At 39.2% G+C, this 23176-nt stretch overlaps 1 protein-coding gene and 1 non-coding gene across 7 annotated transcripts in view; one reads left to right on the forward strand and one right to left on the reverse strand.

The window, feature by feature from the left end:
* Positions 1 to 23176, forward strand: part of NAA16 (N-alpha-acetyltransferase 16, NatA auxiliary subunit) — a 66430-nt gene that overhangs the window by 29086 nt on the left and 14168 nt on the right. For 4 of the 6 annotated variants that reach the window (XR_008493346.2, XM_054446575.2, XM_054446576.2 and 1 more), the window contains 4 exons: positions 15309 to 15381; positions 18377 to 18546; positions 18874 to 19026; positions 22095 to 22223. Coding sequence is in view for 4 of the 6 variants with exons in the window: in XM_054446575.2 (XP_054302550.1) it covers positions 15309 to 15381; positions 18377 to 18546; positions 18874 to 19026; positions 22095 to 22223 (525 nt within the window). In the remaining 2 variants the exon portion in view is untranslated. Of the gene's footprint in view, positions 1 to 15308; positions 15382 to 18376; positions 18781 to 18873; positions 19027 to 22094; positions 22224 to 22796; positions 22940 to 23176 lie in introns of those variants that run through there. The other 2 variants (XR_008493347.2, XM_063650783.1) reach the window with 2 other exon arrangements.
* LOC129011978 (U6 spliceosomal RNA) lies at positions 14718 to 14820 on the reverse strand. Its single transcript, XR_008493492.1, has one exon. It is a non-coding gene; the product is annotated as a U6 spliceosomal RNA (small nuclear RNA).

Genomic DNA, 23176 nt, shown 5'->3' on the forward strand with positions numbered 1-23176 from the left:
CTTTGGCTTCCTAAAGTGCTGGGATTACAGGCGTGAGCCACTGCGCCCGATTAAGTTCCATAAGGTTTTTAAAAACATAGGTAGGTATTTGAAATGGCACTCATTTTACTTTTGTCAGTGAGGTTTTGGAGAAATCTTTGGTGAAGAAAAGTTTCGAGAAATTCTCATTTTCCCAGCTTTCTTTAATGTTGAAATAGAATCTTCTATAAACTCTGATATCAAGGTGTTCTTGTCTTTTGTAAATAAGAACAAAATGTTACTAAAAATATATTTATATCCCTTTTAAGTTAGATTTTGTTAAAGTTAATATTGTTTTGTTTCTTATTAACCATTCGAATATAGGTGTCCTGTCCATAACAGATAACTTGCTGAGATGATATACATTTGCTTACTTGTTTTGAAAAGTACTTAAAAAAAATTGCCAGTCTTTGAGTGAGGCTTTGGGGTCTGTCCATTTTGTTGATCTTTTCAAAAAACCAGCTCTTGGATTCATTGATTTTTTTGAAGGGTTTTTTGTGTCTGTATCTCCTTCAGTTCTGCTCTGATCTTAGTTATTTCTTGCTTTCTGCTAGCTTTTGAATTTGTTTGCCCTTGCTTCTCTAGTTCTTTTAATTGTGATGTTAGGGTGTTGATTTTAGATCTTTCCTGCTTTTCTTGTGGGCATTTAGTGCTATAAATTTCCCTCTACACACTGCTTTGAATGTGTCCCAGAGATTCTGGTATGTCTTGTCTTTGTTCTCATTGGTTTGAAAGAACATCTTTATTTCTGCCTTCATTTTGTTATTTACCCAGTAGTCATTCAGGAGCAGGTTGTTCAGTTTCCATGTAGTTGTGCGGTTTTGAGTGAGTTTTTTTTTTTTTTTTTTTCTGAGATGGAGTCTCTCTTATCACGCCCAGGCTGGAGTGCAGTGGCGCGATCTTGGCTCACTGCAAGCTCTGTCTCCCGGGTTCACACCATTCTCCTGCCTCAGCCTCCAGATCAGCTGGGACTGCAGGCGCCCGCCACCGTGCCCAGCTAATTTTTTTTGTATTTTTTAGTAGAGACGGGGTTTCACCGTGGTCTCGATCTCCTGACCTCGTGATACACCCGCCTCGGCCTCCCAAAGTGCTGGGATTACAGGCGTGAGCCACCGCGCCCAGCTTGAGTGAGTTTCTTAATCCTGAGTTCTAATTTGATTGCACTGTGGTCTGAGAGACAGTTTGTTGTGATATGTTTTCTTTTACAAAATGCTGAAGAGTGCTTTACTTCCAGTTATGTGGTCAATTTTAGAATAAGTGCGATGTGGTGCTGAGAAGAGTGTATATTCTGTTGATTTGGGGTGGAGAGTTCTGTAGATGTCTGTTAGGTCTGCTTGGTACAGAGATGAGTTCAACTCCTGGATATTTAGATTGCTATATATATCATAGGGATTCCAGTATCTTTCATGCTTCACTGAAATAGTATCATTTTTAATGAAGATAATGGTAAGAATATTTCTAACTTAATTTTTTGTGGATATCATCTCGTTGAAAATATCAGTTGTGTATTTATAGGTAATAACCACCTTTAAATGTTCTGGTAATATGTACTGTTTTCTTCTTATGAGTGATTACAAGAAAAAGGGGACAACTTGCCAGCCGTGGTGGCTCATGCCTGTAATCCAGCACTTTGGGAGGCTGAGGTGGGAGGATCGCTTGAGATCAGGAGTTCAAGACAAGCCTGACAACATAACAAGACTCCGTCTCTGCAAAAAATGAAGACAATTGGTCATAGTGGCATGTACCTGCACTCCCAGCTGCTTGGGAGGCTGAGGTGGAAGGATCTCTTGAGCCTTGGAGGTCAAGGTTGCAGTGACCTGTGATCAGGCCACTGCACTCCAGCCTGTGCCACAGACTTGAGACCCTGTCTAAGAAAAAAATAAGAACACCTCCTACTTTTAGAGAATAACTGTTAAGACCTTGAAGTGCACAGATGTTTTCATCTGTCACTTTGTATTGTAGTCTCTCACATATTGTATCAGACCAAACTTTTTTTTAAAAAATTTATTTATTTATTTATTTTTTTGGAGACAGAGTCTCACTCTGTTGCCTAGGCTGCAGTGCAGTGGCGCAATCTCCGCTCACTGCAAGCTCCGCCTCCTGGGTTCGCGCCATTCTCCTGCCTCAGCCTCCCGAGTAGCTGGGACTACAGGCGCCTGCCACCATGCCCGGGTAGTTTATTTGTACTTTTAGTAGAGACGGGGTTTCACTGTGTTCGTTGAGATGGTCTCGATCTCCTGACCTCGTGAACTGCCCGCCTTGGCCTCCCAAAGTGCTGGGATTACACGCGTGAGCCACCACACCCGGCCTTTCTCTCTCTTTTTTTTTTGGAGACAGAGTCTTGCCCTGCCGTCCAGGCTGGAGTGCAGTGGCGCGCTCTCGGCTCACTGCAACTTCCGCCTCCCAGGTTCAAGCGAGCCTCCTGCCTCAGCCTCCCGAGTAGCTGGGACTACAGGCACACACTGCCATGCCTGGCTAATTTTTTGTAGTTTAATAGAGACAGGGTTTCATCGTGTTGCCCAGGTTGGTCTTGAACTCCTGAGCTCAGGCAATCCGCCATCCTTGGCCTCCCAAAGTGCCAGGGTTAACAGACGTGAACCATCGCGCCCGGCCCAGGCCAAATTTTATTATGAATAATTGCTTACTGGCTCTATAAATTAGTGTCCATTTCTTCGAAGTGTGAATAAAGAACCTTGCCTAGTAATCTTTTTGATTGGGTCTCAGAATCATTCTGTTCCCGAGTTGGCATAACAGCAATAATAAAAAATCAAAACTAGAAACAAACAACTAACAGTATTCACAACATCTGTAGCAGTTTAATGAGAAGATTTTACATGTATCATAGTCTGCTGGTGGTCTGAGTCGTCATGCCAACAAATTATTTCTATAACGCCCATAGATAAGTTGTCCAGTGGGACAGTGAGTTAGATGTTTGACCAGCCATTTCATATGGTACACAACTAATGTGTGTTGTGTATTACCTTTTCACATTGATGATATTTATAAGGAATCTTACCTCCTCACTTTTCTATTGGCATTTGTGTAAGTTTGTAGCACTCTTCCATCAGTTTCCATGTTCTCAAATAGTAAAAGTGCTGAGTAACTTGGCACAAAAGTTTAGAAGTAATTTTTCATCAAAAAAGTGCTATAATTACAATATAGAAAATTTGGAAAACAGAGGAAAGATCTTAAAAAATGGGAGGGAAGCCCAAACAAAACCCAATTATAAACTGCCACGTGACTATACAATTTAAGAGCATTTACACATTTATTTATTTATTTTATAAATAAATGAAATAGCATCTTGCTCTGTCTCCCAGGCTGGAGAGCAATGAATGGCCCAATCATAGCTCACTGTAGCCTTGACTTCCTGGGTTCAAGTGATCCTTCCATCTCAGCCTCTTGAGTAGATGCGTGCCACAATGCCTGGTTAATTTTTTAATTTGTAGAGATGGGATCTTGCTGTATTGTTCACGCTGATCTCAAACTTCTGGGCTCAAGTGATTCTCCTGCCTTAGAATCCCAATGCACTGCGATTACAGGTGTGAGCCACCACGCCTAGCTCTAAGAGCATTTTAAATGTAATTCCTTTTACAGTTTTTTTTTTACTGTGAATTTAATTGTGGTGTATGTAGTCATTTTGACCATAAATTTTGTTCTTCGTTTTCCCCCTAGCAGTTTCTTTTTAAAAATTTGTTTTTGTTTTTGGGTTTTTTTTTTTTGGAATCTCGCTCTGTCACCAGGCTGGAGTGCAGTGACACCATCTCGGCTCACTGCAACCTCCGCCTCCTGGGTTCAAGTGATTCTCCTGCCTCAGCCTCCCGAGTAGCTGGGACTACAGGCATACACCGCCACGCCCGGCTAATTTTATTTTATTTTTTGTATTTTAGTAGAGACAGGGTTTCACCATGTTGCCCAGGCTGGTCTCGAACTCCTGAGCTCAGGCAATCTGCCCACCTTGGCCTCCCAAAGTGCTAGGATTACAGGCGTGAGCCACTGCACCCGGCCTAGAAATTTTTTTTATAGAGATGGGGTCTTACTGTGTTGCCCAGGCTGGTCTCAAAATCTTGGACTCGAGAGATTTGCCTGCCTTGGCCTCCCAAAGTGCTGAGAATTGTAGGTGTGAACCTACACACACCTCCCTGCCCCCGCAGTTTCGTAAGCTTTTACTGTGTTGTTATATAATCTTCATTATCCTTTTTAGTTATTACATAACCTTTTAGAACCATCCCTCCATTGTTGAATTTGGTTTTTCAAGTTATTATTATTATTATTAAATATCTTTATACTAGCTTTGCTTAGCATTATTTTCTTCTCATGTTTTCTTCTCTCAGAGTCATTCAGTGGGTAAAGGACATGAACATTTTTGTGGTTCTTGATAAACACAGATAAATTAGTTTTTCACAAGGTTGTAAATATCAATTTGTATTCCCACTAGCAGTGTGCCTGAAATATTTCCTGTCTTGTGTTTGTTTTTCTGTTTTTGTTTTAACATGGAAATGTTAAAAATTTAGTGGAACCAGATTTGGTGATTTTTATTTCTGTTATGGAAGTTCATCTCTTGTTTTAAAACCATCTTGGAAAGTCCTCTTTAGAGCAGCACTTTTTAATGAGGGTGTTGGGGAGTGGATTTTTTCCCTTTGGGACATTTTACAATGTCTGGAGAGGTTTTTGATTGTCACTGCAGTGAGGTGAGGTGTGCTACTGGCATCCAGTGTGTGGAGGCAGGGATGCTGCTAAATATTCCACAAGGTACGGGACAGCCTTCCTAACAAATAATTCTACTGTTGACATGTTGGGCTAGATAATTCTTTGTAATGTAGGGCTGTCCTGTGCATTGTAGGATGTTTAGCAAACTCCCTGGCCTCTACTATCAAGATGTCAGTAGCTTCCCCACCAGTATTTTTGTTTTGGTAACAGCTTTATTGAGATATAATTAATATATCATAACATTTACCTATTAAAAGTATACAGTTCAATGTATATTCACAGAGTTGTGCAGTCATCACTGCAATGTAATATTTTGTCATCCCCCAAAGAGACTCCATATCCTTTAGCTGTAATTCTCTCACAACCTTCATGTCCCTCTCAGCTATAGGCAACCATTAGCCTACTTTCTGTCTATGGATTTCCCAGTCTGGACCTTTTATATAAATGGACTTACCTAATGTATAGTCTTTTTGGGTCTGGCTTCTTTTATTTAATATTTTTATCTGCAATTGTAGCATGAATCAGTACTTCATTCCCTTTTATGACCAAGTAACATTCCATTGTATGGATATACCACATTGATTGTTTCTACCTTTTGGTTATTTTGAATAGTGCTGCTGTGAACTTTGGTGTACAAGTTTTTGTGTAGACATGCTTCCATTTCTCTTAGGTGTGTATCTGGGAATGGAATTGCTGAGTCAAATGGTAACTCTATGTTTAAACTTTTAAGGAACTGTCAGACTCTTTTTCCAAAGTTCTTCCACCATTTTACATTCCCACAAGCAGTATACGAGGGTTCTGATTTCTGCACATCCTCATTAACACTTGTTATTATTGATGATAGCCATCATAGTGGGTGTGAAATGGTAATTTCTTGAGGTTTTGCTTTGCATTTCCTGGTTACCGTTGGTATTATCTTTTATGTGCTTATTGGCCTTTGTATCTGTTCTTTGGGGAAATGTCATTCATTTTCTTTGCCTATTTTTAAATTGGGTTATTTCTCTTTTTACTGTTCAGTTTAAGGAAGTTTTGTTTTTGTGGGGTTTTTTTAGGTTTTTTTGTTGTTCGTTTTTTTGAGGCAGGGTCTCACTCTGTCACCCAGGCTGGAGTACAGTGGTGTGATCTCACCTCACTGCAACCTTGACCTCCTGGGCTCAGGTGATCCTCCCACCTCCACTTCCTGAGTATCTGGGACTACAGGCATGCGCTACCATGCCTGGCTCATTTTTTGTAGAGACAGGGTTTCACCATTTGCTGACCCTGGTCTTAAAATCCTGGACTCAAGCAATCTGCACGTCTCACTCTTCCAAAGTGTTGGGATTACAGGCGTGAGCCAACACGCCGGGCCAGAAGTTTTAAAAATATATTCCAGATACAAATCTCTCATCAGATATATTATGTGAAAATATTTTCTGTTCTGCTACGGGTTGTCTTTTCATTTTCTTAATGGTGTCATTTGATGCACAAAAATTTTTAATTTGGATGAAGTCCAGCTTATCTTTTTTTTCCTTTTGTTGCTCATGCTTTCTGTGTTTTATCTAAAAACCATTTCCAAGTCTAACGTCATGAAGATTTATAAACATGTTTACTTCTAAGAGTTTGCATTGAGGCATTCACTCTATTTTGAGTTCATTTTGTGTATGGTGTGGTAGGAGACCAAATTCATTCTTTTGTGTGTGACTATCCAGTTTTCCAGCACCATTCGTTGAAGGGACTGTTCTTTCCCTGTTGAACGATCTTGGCAGCCTTGTCTAAAAAAGATTAACCATAAATGCGAGGGTTCACCTCTGAACTCTCAAGTCTGTTCCACTGATGTGTATGACTGTCTTTATTGTTTTGTATTATTCTTTTATGAGATTGTTATTCAGGTTCAACCACAATAGGAGACACTGGAGAGGCTCAGGAAAAAACAAAGTTTATCATACAGGTCCTAGAGACAAGAGGCATGCTGTGCCATGCCATGCTGGGCCACTTGGGGAAGACACTAGGGTGGTTAGGAGGGAGGGAAGGATTAGGCTACTGCCTTCATCGAGGTTTCCTTAGGGTAGGGCAGGGTGAACAGTTTAGTTTGAATAATTTTGGCATACTTTAGACTGGCGGGGTGGTCTCGTTGCCTGTCACCTGGCCCTGGGATGATTAGGCAGAGGAATAGTGCCTCTTGGGGTATAAGGGCCAGATAGAGGAGATATGGCTCTGGATTTTGAATAGCTTGCATATTAAAGACATACTCCTAGCTGGGCCCTTTGTTATCTTTAAGAATTGGCTAGACCCTGGAGGGACAGTTTCTCAAATAGCTACAAATGTTCTTTAACATGTTAAACATCAGTATACAAGAAAAGCTGAAAGTCCATCTGTGCCAGTGCCATACTGTCTTGCTTACTGTAGCAGTGTGGTAAGTTTTGAAATTAGGAAGTGTGAGCCGGGCGCGGTGGCTCACGCCTGTAATCCCAGCACTTTGGGAGGCTGAGGTGGGTGGATCACGAGGTCAAGAGATCAAGACCATCCTGGCCAACATGGTGAAACCCCCACCTCTACTAAAAATACAAAAATCAGCTGGCGTGGTGGTGAGCGCCTACAGTCCCAGCTGCTCGGGAGGCTGAGGCAGGAGAATCACTTGAACCCAGGAGGCGGAGGTTGCAGTGAGCCGAGATTGAGCCACTACACTCCAGCGTGGCAACAGAGCGAGACTCCATCTCAAAAAATAAAAAAAAAAATAAAAAGAAATCAGGAAGTGTGACTCCTCCTACTTTGTTTTTCAAGACTATTTTTTTATTATGTTTGTTTTTCAAGACTATTTTGGTTATTCGGGGTTCCTTTTATTTCCATTTGAATTTTAGGATTGGCTTTTCTATTTCTGCAAAGCAGCCATCTGGGATTTTGATGGGGATTTTGTTGAATCTGCAGATCATTTTGGAAGTATCCTCAACAATATTAAGTCAATCTTTGAACATGGGATGTCTTTCTTTGTATTTAGGTCTTTGATTTCTTTCAACCAGTATTTTGTAATTTTTATTGTACAAGTCTTGTGCATCTTATGTTAAATTTGTTCCTAAGCATGCCATTCTTTTTGATGGCAGTCTAGATGAAATTGTTTTTATAATTTCATTTTTGGATTATTCTTTGCTAGTATATGGAAATACAGTTGATTTTTATATGTTGATTTTGTCTTCTGAAACCTTGCTGAACTTGTTTATTCGTTGTTATAGATGTTTTAATAGATTCCTTAGGATTTTCTATGTGCAAGATCATGTCATCTGCAAATAGAAAGTTTTACTTCTTTCTTTCCAATCCATACCCTTTTTATTTCATTCTCTTGACTAATTGCCCTGGGTACCTTCAGTACGATATTGACTAGAAGTGGTGAGAGTTCTTTGTCTTGTTCCTGCTCTTAGAGGAAAAGCATCTAGATTTTTCACCATTAAGTATTGTGTTAGCTGTGGGTTTTTCATATATGTCCTTTGTAATGTCAAGGAAGATCCCTTCAACTCCTAGTTTATTGTGCATTTTTATCATGAAAGTCTGTTACTGAGTTCTGTCACTTGCTTTTTCTGTGTTAAGAAGATTATGTAGGTTTTTTTTAAAAAACAAATCTATTGATATATGGTATATTTACATTAATTGATTTCAGATGTTAAACCAATTTTTTATTTTTTTTCAAGACTGAATCTCACTCTGTCACCCGGGCTGGAGTGCAGTGGCACGATCTCGGATCACTGCAACCTCCACCTCGCGGGTTCAAGCTATTCTCCTGCCTCAGTCTCCCAAGTAGCTGGGACTACCGGCGTGCACCACCATACCCGGCCAGTTTTCCTATTTTTTAGTAGAAACGGGATTTCACCATGTTGGACAGGCTGGTCTTGAACTCCTGACCTCAGGTGATGCACCTGCCTTTCAAAGTGCTGGGATTACAGGCGTGAGCTGCCACTCCTGGCTGATGTTAAACCAGTCTTGCATTGCTGGGTGAAAGCCTACTTGGTCATGATGGGTAATTCTTTTTCTATATTGATGGGTTCGATTTGCTAGTGTTTTGTTTAGGATATTGCATTTATATTCCTAAGAGATAAAGGTCTAGTTTTCTTTTCATGTCTTTATCAGATTTTGCTATCAGGGTGATACTGGCCTCATAATGAATTGGGAAGTGTTCTCTCCTTTTTTTTTTGGGAAGAGTTTGTGAGAATTGGTATTATTACTTTTTTAAATGTGTGGTAGAACTTACCATTTACCAGTGAAGTCATATGGGCCTGGACTTTTCTTCGTGGGTAGTTTTTATTATGTATTCAAACTCTTCATCACTGGTTTATTCAGATTTTCTATTTCTTCTTGACTGGCTTTTGGAAATTCATGGTTTTAGATATTTGTCTACTTCATCTATGTTATACAGTATTGGCATATGTGTGTCATAGTCTGTTATTGTTATAAAGTCAGTGGTAATATCCCCTCTTACCATTTTTGGTTTTAATATTTTGAGTGTTCTCTGTTTTTTACTTTGTCAGTCTAGCTAAAGGTTTGCCAATTTTCTTGATCTAAAGAGCCAAGTTTTGGGTTTGTTGACTTTCCTCCTCTATTTCATTAATTTTCACTTTATTGTGTCCTTTTGCTTGTTTTAGGTTTAGTTTGGTCTTTTTTCTAATTTTTTTTTCTTTTTCTTTTTTAAATCTTTGTTTAGAGATTGGGTCTTGCTCTATCACCCAGGCTGGAGTGTAGTGGCGAGATTGTAACTCATTGTAGCATCAAACCCTTAGGCTCAAGTGATCCTACTACCTCAGCCTCCCAAGTAACTGGGACTATAGGCATGTACCACCACGCCTGGCTAAGTTTTTTATTTTATAGAGATGGATCTTGCTATGTTGCCCAGGCTGATCTCAAACTCATGGCCCAAGTGATCCTCTCACCTAGGCTTCCCAAAGTGCTGGGATTATGGGCACGAGCCACTGTGCCTGGTCCTTTTTTTTTTTTTTCTTATGTGTGCTATGTGTTACATATGTTTGTCTTTTATTTTGCTGATTTAGTGAGGAAAAACAGGTTTTCTTGAAGGATCAAAATGTGTATTTATTCAAAAAGATAATTAGTAAAATTAGTTTAATTTGGTTTAATTTTTGTTCCAACTAAAGGTAACAGTCTGTATACTTTTTAAAATGTCATACATGGCCGGTTGTGGTGGCTCATGCCTGTAATCCCAACACTTGGGGAGGCTGAGGTGGGTGGATCACCTGAGGTCAGGAGTTCATGACCAGCCTGACCAACATGGTGAAACCCCATCTCTACTAAAAATACAAAAAAATTAGCTGGGCGTGGTGGAATAATCCCAGCTACTTGGGAGGCTGAGGCGGGAGAATCGCTTGAACCCAGGAGGGGGCAGTTGCAGTGAGCTGAGATCACACCATTGCATTCCAGCTGGGTGACAGAGCGAGACTCCATCTCAAAAAAAAAAAAAAAAAAAAAGTCAAACATGAAACCAAAATGTGCCAGGCCACCGTGGTGGCTCATGTCTGTTATCCCAGCACTTTGGGAGGCCAACGCAGGAGGATTTCTTGAGCTCAGGAGCTCAGCCTGGGCAATGTAGTGAGGCAGTGTCTCTACAAAAAAATACAAAAATCAACCAAGTACAGTGGCGCATTCTAGATACTTGGAAGGCTGAGGTGGGAGAACCACTTGAGCCTGGAAGGTGAAGGCTGCAGTGAACTTAGACTGCATCACTGCACTCCAGCCTGGGTAACAGAGCGAGACCCTGTCTCCCCGCTTCCCTGGCCAAAAAAGGAAATCAGTTTTTTTTTTTTTTTTTTTGAGATGGAGTCTCTCTCTGTCCCCCAGGCTGGAGTGCAGTGGCGCAATCTTGGCTCAGTGCAAGCTCCGCCTCCCAGATTCACGCCATTCTCCTGCCTCAGCCTCCCGAGTAGCTGGGACTACAGGCGCCCGCCACCACACCCAGCTAAGTTTTTTTGTATTTTTTAGTAGAGACGGGGTTTCACCATGTTAGCCAGGATGGTCTCGATCTCCTGACCTCGTAATCCACCCGCCTCGGCCTCCCAAAGTGCTGGGATTACAGGCTTGAGCCACCGCGCCAGGCCAGTTTTGTTTTTTTTTTTAAGATAAGAGTTTCACTCCCATTGCCCAGGCTGGAGCGCAATGGCACGATCTTGGCTCACTGCAACCTCCACCTCCTGGACTCAAGGGATTTTCCTGCCTTAGCCTCCCAAGTAGCTGGGACTCCAGGCACGGGCCACTACACCCAGCTAACTTTTTGTTGTATTTTTTTGTAGAGATGGGGTTTTACCATGTTGCCCAGGCTGGTCTTGGACTCCTGGGCTTAAGTGATCTGCCTGCCTCAGCCCCCGAAAGTGCTGTGGGATTATTATAGGCATGAGCCACCGCACCCAGCCCCAAAATGTTTAAAGGCTCTAAGAAGAGGTGTACATTAATTTGGGACTTCCATATTCACTGTTAGAAAGTACTTGTTTTTTAGCCATTCGTTTGTGAGTGTCAGGCTCTTAAGTGAAGACGTTCAATGAGTCAACATCCAGGTTTGCCTAGGTTGGTACACTTTGATTCCATTGAAGTTGGACATCAGTGCTCATGTGCTTTGAATATGAATATTTGTATTTTCATAAAGTTGGGGAAAATAATACATAAAGCATTGGTGTGTGTTTTAATTAAATGATAAAGTTTGTAAAGTACTTGGTTTGAATATGTTCAAGAAATGGTAATTTTCCCTTACTCTCTAAATTAGATGGTAAGTCCCACCCTTCTCACACCTCATCTCTGTAGTTACTTTTATTTTATTGTCATTGTTCTTGGACAGTTTACCTCTGTAACTAGCCCCTTTAGTACCAAAATTATCACTAGTAATTGCGCTTATATCAGAACCTAATTCAGCAATTTTGGTTCTTGTTGATAAACTAGTGTACTTAATTTAGTAACTTTCATATTGCAGTGACATTTTAAACCTGTGATTTGTCTCTATTGTGAAAAAAATGTGTATCGGATATGATGTTGTGGGACTTTGTCTTTAAGGTTTTAATAAAGAGTTCTTTTAACTCTTACATAAGCAAAGCTGGTCACCAAGGACATACTTTAGGAAATTATAACAGTTACAGTATTATCTTAGGTTAGATTTTGTTAACAAAGATAAAAAGCTTCTTCCATCCTGACCTAATGTAGCTGTTAGAAGAAAGTAAACCAGGAGAAGGTGGCTGAACTTGGAAAATTTTTCACATTGTAAGAAAAATGTGGGCCATAAAATTTAAGGTGGCCATTTATGTTTTTGTTGCGATCTCAGGTACTTAAGTGGATTGGCTTTCTTGATTTTAAAATAATGGAGGCAAAACACCATTTTAAAGAAGAATAGCTATTACATATTAATTCGTCATATTACACACTACCTAATTAAATATAAATGGTAAATAAACTTGAGCAAAATAAGTCTTATACTTGAGTAAAACTTCTTAGATTAACTTTCATAGAAAATTTAGAAAATTGTTCACTTAATTACTGAATGAGAAGTAACCATAAGGCCGGGGGTGGTGGCTCATGCCTGTAATCCTAGCACTTTGGGAGGCCAGGGTGGGCAGATCGCTTGCGCTCAGGAGTTTGAGACCAGCCCGGGCAACAGGGCAAAACCCCGTCTCTACAAAAAATGCAAAAATTAGCCAGGTGTGGTGGTGCATGCCTGTAGTCCCAGCTACTCAGGAGGCTGAGGCAGGAGGATGGCTTGAGCCTGGAAGGTGGAGGTTGCAGGGAGCTGAGTTCACACCACTGCACTCCAGCTTGGGTGAGAGAGTGAGACCCCGTCTCAAGAAATAAAGTAACTATAAATTTTGGCTTGGCACAGTGGCTCACGCCTGTAATCCCAGCACTTTGGGAGGCCGAGGTGGGTGGGTCACCTGAGGTCAGGAGTTGGAGACCAGCCTGGCCAACATGGCGAAACCCCCTCTCTACTAAAAATACAAAAATTAGCCGGGCATGGTGGTGCACACCTTTAGTTCCAGCTACTCAGGAGGCTGAGGCAGGAGAATTGCTTGAACCTGGGAGGCAGAGGTTGCAGTGAGCTGAGATCACACCACTGCACTCCAGCCTAGGCAACAGAGTGAGACTTGGTCTCAAAAAAACAAAAATTTATATATATATAAAATATATTCAAGAAGTATGCCTAATGAACCAGAATGGTCAGTCCCCTTTGTTATTTTTTTAAATGTAGGAGATTTCCTATGAATTTTCCATTATCTTTTTTCACCTGTAATCAGATCTTGTTTTGAAGTTCTGAATCTGGAGATCTGTTTTATTCAGAAGTATTTATGTTCTTTTATGAAGGATTATATGTAACTTCAGTGTATGTTTTGTGGTACCCTTTACTGTTAAAATTGACTTCTTTAAAAATAGGTTTCACCCCTTCATCTCTACTAAAAATAGAAAAATTAGCCGGGTGTGGTGGCGGGTGCCCATAATCCCAGCTACTCAGGAGGCTGAGGCAGAGAATTGCTTGAACCCGAGAGGCGGAGGTTGCAGTGAGCAGAGATTGCGCCACTGCATTCCAGCCTGGTGACAGAGCAAGACTCCATCTCAAAAAAAAAAAAAAAAAAAAAAACCCACATAGGTTTCACCCTAGAGATGCATAAAGGTCCGCCCTTTTAAAAGCCACCTCTGGTTGCAGTTTTAGCAACTACCAGTAGATGGCGCAAGTTCCTGAAAAAATACTTTGCCTTTATAAGTTTAACAACTTGAGTACTAAATTTCTAAGTTTGTAGAAAAGGTTTTTAAGTTTGAGATATTCTAGGTGAGATTGGTTGGGAGGTTATGGTGGGTTAAAAATGTCTGTTAACTTTAATTTTGCTTTATAATAAAAGTCTTTTTGCAATTTTTTTTATCAGTGGTTCTCAAACTCTTAATTGTGTATCAGAATTTACAGACGGCTTGTTAAAAACAGACTGTACAGGCCAGGCATGGTGGCTCACACCTGTAATCCCAGCACTTTGGTAGGTGGAGGCGGGAGGATCGCTTGAGCCCAGAAGTTCCAGACAAGCCTAGGCAATATAGTGAGACTTTGTCTCTTAAAAAAAAAAAAAATTTATCAGGGCATGGTAATACATGCCTGTAGTCTTAGTTGCTTGGGAGGCTGAGGTAGGACAATTGCTTGAGCACAGGAGTTCAAGGCTACAGTGAGCGACTATCACACCACTGCACTCCAGCCTAGGTGACAGAGGGCGACCCTGTCTCTTACACACACACACACACACACACACACACACACACACACACCCCAAAACAGATTGTACAGAATATTTCTAACAGATTGCCACGTGATGGTGACACTAATGTTTGACAGTATTATTAATGATCTGAAGATAACACTTTCAGAACCACTGTTTTTAAATTAAACAATCTTTGTTTTTTTTAAAAAAAGAATATACCCATTTTCCACTACCCTAATGTCTTTGGTCATATTTTCATTGAGTATGTGGTATCTGTACATACATGTTTTAGTGAAGTCATAGTATGTGTAAATTTTTTTCACATTCTGCTTTTTCTGTTATTTACACATGTTCCTTACTGTTAATGTATAGTCCTACCTTATTTCCGCATTGTCTGTCCATTGAACTCTACTAGAGATCCTGCCGTATACTGCAGCATCATGTGAGAAAGCTATCATATAGGCCTGAAAAGTGTTACAATTTGGCCTTGTGTTTTGACTAGTGTCTAGGATGATCACTGTCCTGTGTCTTTGTGGCATGAGGAGTAATCTGGATTCAAAATAAAGCTAATTAAATTATACCTTCTGATATTAAATGGTGTGCGTGAAGAGGTTTCTTTTGTAGCCATATATTCAAAAATCTGTTGAGTTTGTGACACATGACCACTTCAGTGTCAGGGGAACCATAGTGAATTTTGGTTAGTTTGTAAAGAGGTGTAGGGAGATAAGAGAAATATAATTGTTTTTCTGAAAATAAAGATGTCAAAGCCGCAGTTTTCACAAAACAGTGAAGAAATATTCCTTTTAAAATACAGAACGCTTCATGAATGTGTGTGTCATCCTTTCACAGGTGCCATGCCAATCTCTTATTGTTCCAATTTTGGTATATGTGCTGCTGAAGTGAGCACCAGACCTTATTTTGTAGTAGGTAGATAAGTAAATTGGTTAAGAAACCCCGTAATTATAGCAAGTACAATACAATTATTATATTGTAGAATTGCTAACAATAATAAGCAAAAGAGTCATTTTTAATTTCACTTATTTTCAAACCTTGAATCATTTCACTTTTTTGTAATGCATGACATTTTAGAAAATCTGAATATTTATATAATGGATAATTTGTCCCTTATAGCAGTGGTCCTTTTTTTTTTTTTTTTTTTTTGTCTTGTGAGTGGTCCATATATATAGCAATGTCCATTATTTTTTTTTTCCACCCCTTCTCCAAAGGGGAGAAATATTCATGTTAGGAATGGGGACAAAGTAGATACCCTAGTATTTTAATTAATTTATAGTTCTGAAATAAGCTGTATATTTTCCAAATGTAATTTAAACCATAATAGGTAAAAATACCTTCAATAAGATATTTTTAAATTTTAAAAATATGTTTCTTTAACAGGTTTCTATAATCCAGGAACTTGTTACTAATTATGAAGCCTCTCTTAAAACGTGTGACTTTTTTAGCCCATATGGTAAGTTTAAATTAGATTGAATTGGAATTTGATTACTCATTTCATTTTTAATCACAGTAATGCTCTTTTATGTATATTATGTGTGTGCTACCTAATGGCTACTTAATAAATGGCTTTCAAATTGGTGAATGAAATGAGAGCACTTTCAATCTTACTTAATTTAAATTTTCCATAATCCTGTGAGATGGGAGTTAACCTTGTGCGGTTTTTTTTGTTTGTTTGTTTGTTTTTTGAGACGAAGTCTCGTCCTGTCACCCAGGCTGGAGTACAGTGGCACAGTCTTGGCTCACTGCAACCTCCGCCTCCTGGGTTCAACTGATTCTCCTGCCTCAGCCTCCTGAGTAGCTGGGATTACAGGTGCCTGCCACCACTCCTGGCTAAGTGTTGCATTTTTAGTAGAGATGGGGTTTCACCATGTTGGCCAGGCTGGTCTCGAATGCCTGACCTCGTGATCCACCCGCCTCGGCCTCCCAAAGTGCTGGGATTACACGCGTGAGCCACCACACCTGGGCTTAACCTTGTTTTAACATAAGGAAACAGACTTGAGAGGTTGAATGGGTTGCCTAAGACCATGTAGTTAGTTTATATTGGAACCTATTTTTCCTGAATCCCTAAATTCTCTGCTTTTTCTACCCTCTTATTACTTTTAATCCTTTTTAGTTTGGTCCTTTGTTTCTATATTTGTAGGAGCATATTTAAATCAAGGCAACTTACTTTAGAAAACACTAGAATGTTTTCAGTTGTGCACGTAGTAACTTGCGGGTTCCTTATGTGTCTCTTACATGTCATTACTCTGAGTATTTTTCTGATGTTTTTTAAGAGATGGGATCTCACTGTGTTGCCCAAGCTGAACTTCTGGGCTCAAGTGATCCTCCCACCTCAGCCTGCTGAGTGGCAAGGACTACAGACGTGTGCCATCATGCCTGGCTAATTGTGTGTGCGTGTGTGTGTGTGTGTGCACGCGCGTGGGGGGTTGGGGGAGGTTTGTAGAGATGGGATTTTGCCATGTTGCCCAGGCTGGTCTTGAACTCCTGAGCTCTAGCGATCTGCCTGTCTCAGCCTCCCAAAGTGCTGGGATTACAGATATCAGCTGCCACACCCTCTATGAGTTTTTTTAAGGCACATTCCAGACTTACTGTTTCATCTGTAAATATCTTAGTGTGCATCTCTATTTAAAACACTTAAACAGAAGAAGTCATCGCAGTGCCATGTCACACAAAACCTCATAACATAATATCTGATACCCAGTCCGCATTCAGATTTCCCCCATTATCCAAAAGAAGTCTTTGTGTTTGGTTTATTTGAGTATAGATCCAGTTAAGGTTCACACAAAATATTTGGTTGTTATATCTCCATAATTTGATGGTTATGTCTCATTATTTTAATCTAGAACAATAACTCTCCCCTCCCTTTCAAAAAAACAGTCATTTGTTGAAAGGTCATTTGTCTTACATATCCCATATTCTAGATTTGGTTGATTGCCTTTCTCATGGTATCATTTGCTGTATTTCACTGTCATTCATACTTCTTTTAGGTTATAGTTAGGTTTACCTGCTGGATTAGGTTCAGGTTCTGTTTAAATACGGGTGGTGCTTTGTGCTTCGTGTTGTGTCATATCAGGAAGCTTGAGACATTCTGGTTGTCTCTCTTTTTTGATGTTAAGATTGATAAAGATTCAGATGTTGTCAGCCTGTTATACTCATTAAAAAGGTCCATGATGGCATGGGGGCACGGTGGCTCCACACCTGTGATCCCAACACTGTAGGGGATGCTGAGGCAGAAAGATCTCTTGAAGCCAGGATTTGGAGGCCAGCCTGGGCAACAAAGTGAGACCCTGTCTCTACAAAAAATTAAAATATTAGCCAGATTCGGTGGTTCTCACCTGTAGTCCCAGCTACTTGTGAAGCTGAGGCATGAGGATCACTGGAGCCTAGGAGTTCCAGGCTACAGTTAGTTATGATCATGCCACACTGCACTCCAGCATTGGTGACAGAACAAGACAAAAATTCCTCATTGGCCTCTCAGCAATTGAAGATCATTGCCTAGATCCCTTGTTGATTCTAATAATTTCTTCTGCATTTGTTAGCTGGAATTTTTCTTATAAAGAACTTTCCTTCATGAAATACTTGGTTCCCTTGAAATATAGTTTATATAAGAGGAACAGAATAGATGCTTAACTCATTGCCTTTATTTTATTATTTGTGTTTTAATGTGTGCTATAGTATGTTTGCATGTCATTTGATCAGCTACGCTAGGAAACCTGTTTGTTTTGATGTAGTGTGGGTATATTCACTCTTTCCTCCTCATTTTTACACCAGTATGTCTTCCCTTCTGAAATCCATTTTGAGAGCTTGGTATTTCTTTTCTACTCCTCTGTAGTTAGAGGGTACAGGATGGGGAACAGGATAGAACTCAGGTAAGTGTATATATGTGACTGCTTTTTTAAGAGGACTGGGCTGTGTTTTTTCTACTTAGGTTTTTGTCAGATGGTAGGGTTGTTTCTACTTTGTCAGGTGTATCTTCTTCCTATAGGTCATAGTCTTCAACTTTGGGTATCCCTGATTTAGTATTGAGGCCTGGAAAATGGTAAGCCACAACGGTTTGGCAGTTCTTGCCTCTGCCGAAATCTTGCAGTGGTAGTTAGGAAATCTCTTTGCCAAGTTATTTTCCTTGACTTTTCCTGGTCTTGCTGCCCTTTTGCTTTCAGGCTGAGAGTTCACAGAATTAGTTTGATGTATGTCCTTTCCCCAGCATTGTTTCTTTGGAGTGAGATTGGGGTTAGAAGCCCGTCAAAGTACAATCTTATTTCTCTACATGGCTGCCACTTTTTGAACTTCATGAAGACATACCTTTTTCTTTTGAAATTAGTAGTTTTTGCTGAGTTTTTCTTGCTTATTATTATTGCAATAGTCATTTCATTATGAATTAGGAGAGAGAAAATATGTGATTTGCTTTACATTCTTCCTATAATAATTTAATATTTGTTTGATTGCAGAGAATGGGGAGAAGGAACCCCCGACAACACTACTCTGGGTTCAGTATTTCCTGGCACAGCACTTTGATAAACTTGGACAGTATTCTTTGGCTTTGGATTATATTAATGCTGCAATTGCTAGTACTCCAACTCTAATAGAATTATTCTATATGAAAGCAAAAATTTACAAGGTAAAATCTGAATCCTGTTTTTTGAGTAGTTGAAGAATTCAGCTACTTTAAGAATCCTTGGAGTTTTTTCTTTGTGGAAACAAGTTCTAGGGCACCCTGATAATCTTTTTCTAGTAATTCTGTGTAGTTTCATGTTATAATCAATGTGTAATTAGATGTGTAATCATTTGATTGAGGTCTTAGTAAATGTGAACTGTAATTTTGACTTCTAAATAAATTTGACAAATGGTGACAGATTTCTTTTTTGTCAGTGTAAATTATTTTCCATTTTATTGTACTCATATTCTCTTGATTATAAATTGTGGTTCCTTTAATTATCTTTTATAGCATATAGGTAATCTCAAAGAAGCTGCCAAGTGGATGGATGAAGCACAGTCTTTGGACACAGCTGATAGATTCATCAATTCCAAATGTGCAAAATACATGCTTCGAGCAAATATGATAAAAGAAGCAGAGGAAATGTGCTCCAAGTTCACAAGGGTAGGAAATAGCATGCATGAGCATGTAATTGTCTAAATTAAGACAATTTGTGAAGTTTGTCTAAATTAAGACAGTTTGTGAAGAACTTCAGTGGAAGTTCATAAAAATTCATTTTATTATTTTTTAAATCCCATTTAACCCATATCCTAAGAATGGTTTCTTACTGTGGTTGTGTATCTGTGTATGTGTTTCTGGTAGGGGATAGTTAAAAAACAATAGCAAGAGCAAAATATCTTGGTACATATATAAACAGTATGCTATACTTTAGCACTTACGTGTAAAATTTGATTTATATCTCAAATCCTTTGTCCCCCTAATAATTTGTGACTGCTTTTTAATTCTGTCTTACTTTTAACTTGCTCATAGAGTTCTTTCTTTGTAGAACTAATTGCTCAGAACTAGTCTCTGTGACATTCAGGAATTTAAGTTTCCTGAGATGGGCTACACATCCATCCCTTTTCCCTCCGTCACCATCCCTTTATATCCTTTTCCACAGACTTTCTGTTATAATACATGTTTATGGTTAAAAATATAAGTAGACTAATGAAACAGAGTAGAAAGCTCAGAAACAGATTTCACACATATTTGGAAAATGGGATATACCCAGAGATAACTGTAAAAATCAGAGATGAAAATGTATTGCTGGGACAATTAGTTACTCCTGTTGGGGAAAAAGCTGCCAATATCCCTCTCTGTCACTGTACACGAATCAGTTCCAGGTGGATTAAAGATCAAATATGGAAAGCAAACCTTTCACACTTATACAAGAAAATATAAAGGAGTTTATCTTTAGGATCAACTAATTATAATATAATCTAATATAATAGAAAATTTCACTGTACACGAATCAGTTCCAAGTGGATTAAAGATCAAATATGGAAAGCAAACCTTACACTTATAGAAGAAAATATATAGGAGTTTATCTTTAGGATGAAGAAGCATTCTTTATGCTTGAGGTAGGAAGCATTTCTTGAAACCAAAAGCATAAAGTATAAAAGAAAAACTGAGGTGGGCATGGTGGCATGTGCCTATAGTCCCAGCTACCACATAGTAAATAGCACTAGGTTCAAAGTCTTCAATGCCCTTTCCACTATATCACAGGTTTGAAATTAAGAAGAGAGTATAAGGAATAAACATAAAACCAATTATGTTTTCAGAGAAAAGTACCACATGGAAGGCCAAGGTAGCGATAGGAAATAAAATGCAATTAAATATGAAGTATGCAGGTTGAGCATCCCAAATCTAAAATCCAAATTCCAAAATGCTCCAAAACTTGAAACTTTTTGAGCACTGGTATGATGGTCAAAGGAAATGCTCATTGGAGCATTTTGGATTTTGGATTTTTGGGTTTGGGATGCTCAACCAGTAAGTATAATGCAAATATTCCAAAATTGAGAAGCGTTGCAACATTTCTGGTTCCAGACATTTCTGATAAGCGATACTAAATCTATGCAAAACTTAAAGAAGTTCAGTGATTTTTAAGAAAACAAAAAACCCAGTGACACTGGAATGCGTCTTTAAAGGCACAGGAGAATGAGAAAGAAGGTGAGAGGAGTTGGTTATTTAAGGAGAGTAGTCACCAAAATCTGTGGCTCGGCTTGCTCATCATAACTGCCTCTGATCATCCACTTTTGACAAGTTGCCATGTTGTATGGCAAGCTTGTTCACTTTATCCACACTAGTTTGTTGGCCAGGCAAATCCATAATATGTGGTGAACAACATAATGAGGCAGGGGAGGAAAACTGCAAATGACCCTGAATAATCAGGATATATCTGCTTGCTAATAAATGAGTGTAGGGCGCATATTTCCTTCTCGCAGATTTTTCAGTTTAGAACTGTTGTACAAAGTTGCTGATGCATGTGGGATAGTTCTAGTTGATAAACTTTTTGAAATGAAAAGTAATACAGATTTCCTCTTATAAAAATGTGTGACCATTAACAAAATGGAAAATATAACACAACCATAATGAAGACAGAAAATATATCAATAATTCTGTTCACCCAGAGTTAACTAGTTTTTAGACTTTTAATGTGTTCTGAAAATTGAACTGATACACAAAATGTGAGTAAAAACTGTAGACTGAAATCATTTATGTAAGTGTACCTTTGCCATCCTTTCCTGGGGTCATATAAAATATATTTTAAATGTCTCTTCTAAACTGTGACAAAACTTGAGTATCCTTGCACTTAAAATTCGTTAATTTATGTCTCACACTCCTCTCAGAATTTTTATTGAGCCTGAATTAACAAATTCAGTTATTTGGTTTTGTCAGCCGACTGCAAAGGAGAAATATTAAAGTAGAAGAGTCGGCATGAAACAGGTGATGCTGATAGAAGCAGACATGTGGGCACAAAGAAAGTGACAATGGAGGAGGGACACTGGGAAACCAAAAAACAGACCTGCAACTATTACTAACAGATTTGACAAATACTGAATATACATAACAGTGACCCCGAGTCAGCAAGGAAGGCTGAAATAGCTTTTGCTTGAAAGGCAGAAGATAGACAATACTTCGTATGACTGCTTTCTTAAATAGTTGAAATAAAAACTTTGGTGTTTAAAAACTAAGATTTAGTAATTTGGAGTCTTTTTTGTGAAGAGTATTGAATACCCCAGCAGAGCTGGGTAAATAAGACGTTATGTATATGTGTGTTTTCCATCTGATAACTGAGATGGCTCCTAAGTGACAGTTAGGTAGCAGACAGTGTGGATGTACTAGACAAAGGGATGATTCACATTCCGGGTGGGATAGAGTGGGATGGTGCAAGATTTTATCACAATATTCAGAATGGCATGCAGTTGAAAATGTATGAATTGTTTATTTCTGCAATTTTCCCTTTAATATTTTTAGACCATGGTCGACTGTGGTAACTGAAACCATGGAAGGTGAAACCTTGGATAAGGAGAGACTATTGTAATATAAAACCATGTTTGGAAACATACTGATATATTTGCTAATTGCTGCTATTGTCATAATAGTACTGTAGCCCTAGTTGTAAAGAGGAAATGATTTTTAGGATCTGTTTCATTGTTTGCTCTCTATAGTTTTGAATGCTTCCATTTCAGGAAGGAACATCTGCCATGGAAAATCTAAATGAAATGCAGTGTATGTGGTTTCAGACAGAATGCATTTCAGCTTATCAGCGTCTGGGGAGATACGGGGATGCCTTGAAAAAATGTCATGAAGTAGAAAGGGTAAGTTGTTAGAATTTCGACTTCAGTTTTCTCTGTAAGGTGATAAAAAGCAGGTAGATTTCTACACAGGATCATCTGCCTCTTCTAACTTCTCTGGGAGCTTCATTGTGAAAAAAATTCTTGATCTTTAACCTTCTTTACATTCAGAAGTTGTAAACAATGGATTGCTTTATTGATCCTCAAGTGATCATGCTTTTGACATGTCTATATATTTTTGTCTGAAGGAAAAAGATTGTTAGTAAATGGTTATTGCTATTAACATAAATTGAAAATTTCTGTTCCCTAATTAGGCCATTATTTGATATTCATCACCACCCTAAGAGGACACACAGCTGATGGCAACCTCTTTTCCCTTTAAAACATCAGGATCTGGTCCGCAGTCAGCCTCTCTCCAGTTTGTCTTCCCAGGATATTTGCTCTCACATTCAGTATTCTGTATAACAATCTATGGCCAGTTTGCAGGCTTATTTTATTGCTTGCTTTTAGGATTATGTGTGTGATGTGCCTTAGTGAGGGGACTTTTCTTTTCCTTTGTGTGAATTTTTGTTTTCCTGTTCTTTGTCATCTCTGAAGCACTCTCCTTCCACATGGACCACAGGAGGAAAAGAGCCGCAAATGCACCCCTGAGGCAGTCCTCAGCAGCCCTCAGTTGTGGGGGCAGTCGGCACCACTGTTCCCATCCTGACGCAGTATAGAACCACAGGCATCGTAGTCAGGTGAGCCTGATGTCTGCACCGTGGCAGTCACTTTGGCCTTTTTCCCATGTGAAACTTCTGAGATTACCCACAAGGAAGGCTAAATTTTAGGGGGTGGCTTTTGATGGGGACTGGAATTAGGATTATACCCAAGCATTTTTAGAAATAACCTAATTTTTGCTCTGTTTTTGTTTTTTGTTTGTTTGTTTTTCATGCCCTTTTAAGCCTGGGCTTGATGGCTTTATCTCTGGGGAAAAT

The sequence above is a fragment of the Pongo pygmaeus genome, chromosome 14, assembly GCF_028885625.2.
Source record: "Pongo pygmaeus isolate AG05252 chromosome 14, NHGRI_mPonPyg2-v2.0_pri, whole genome shotgun sequence".
NCBI classification, from domain to species: Eukaryota; Metazoa; Chordata; class Mammalia; order Primates; family Hominidae; genus Pongo; species Pongo pygmaeus.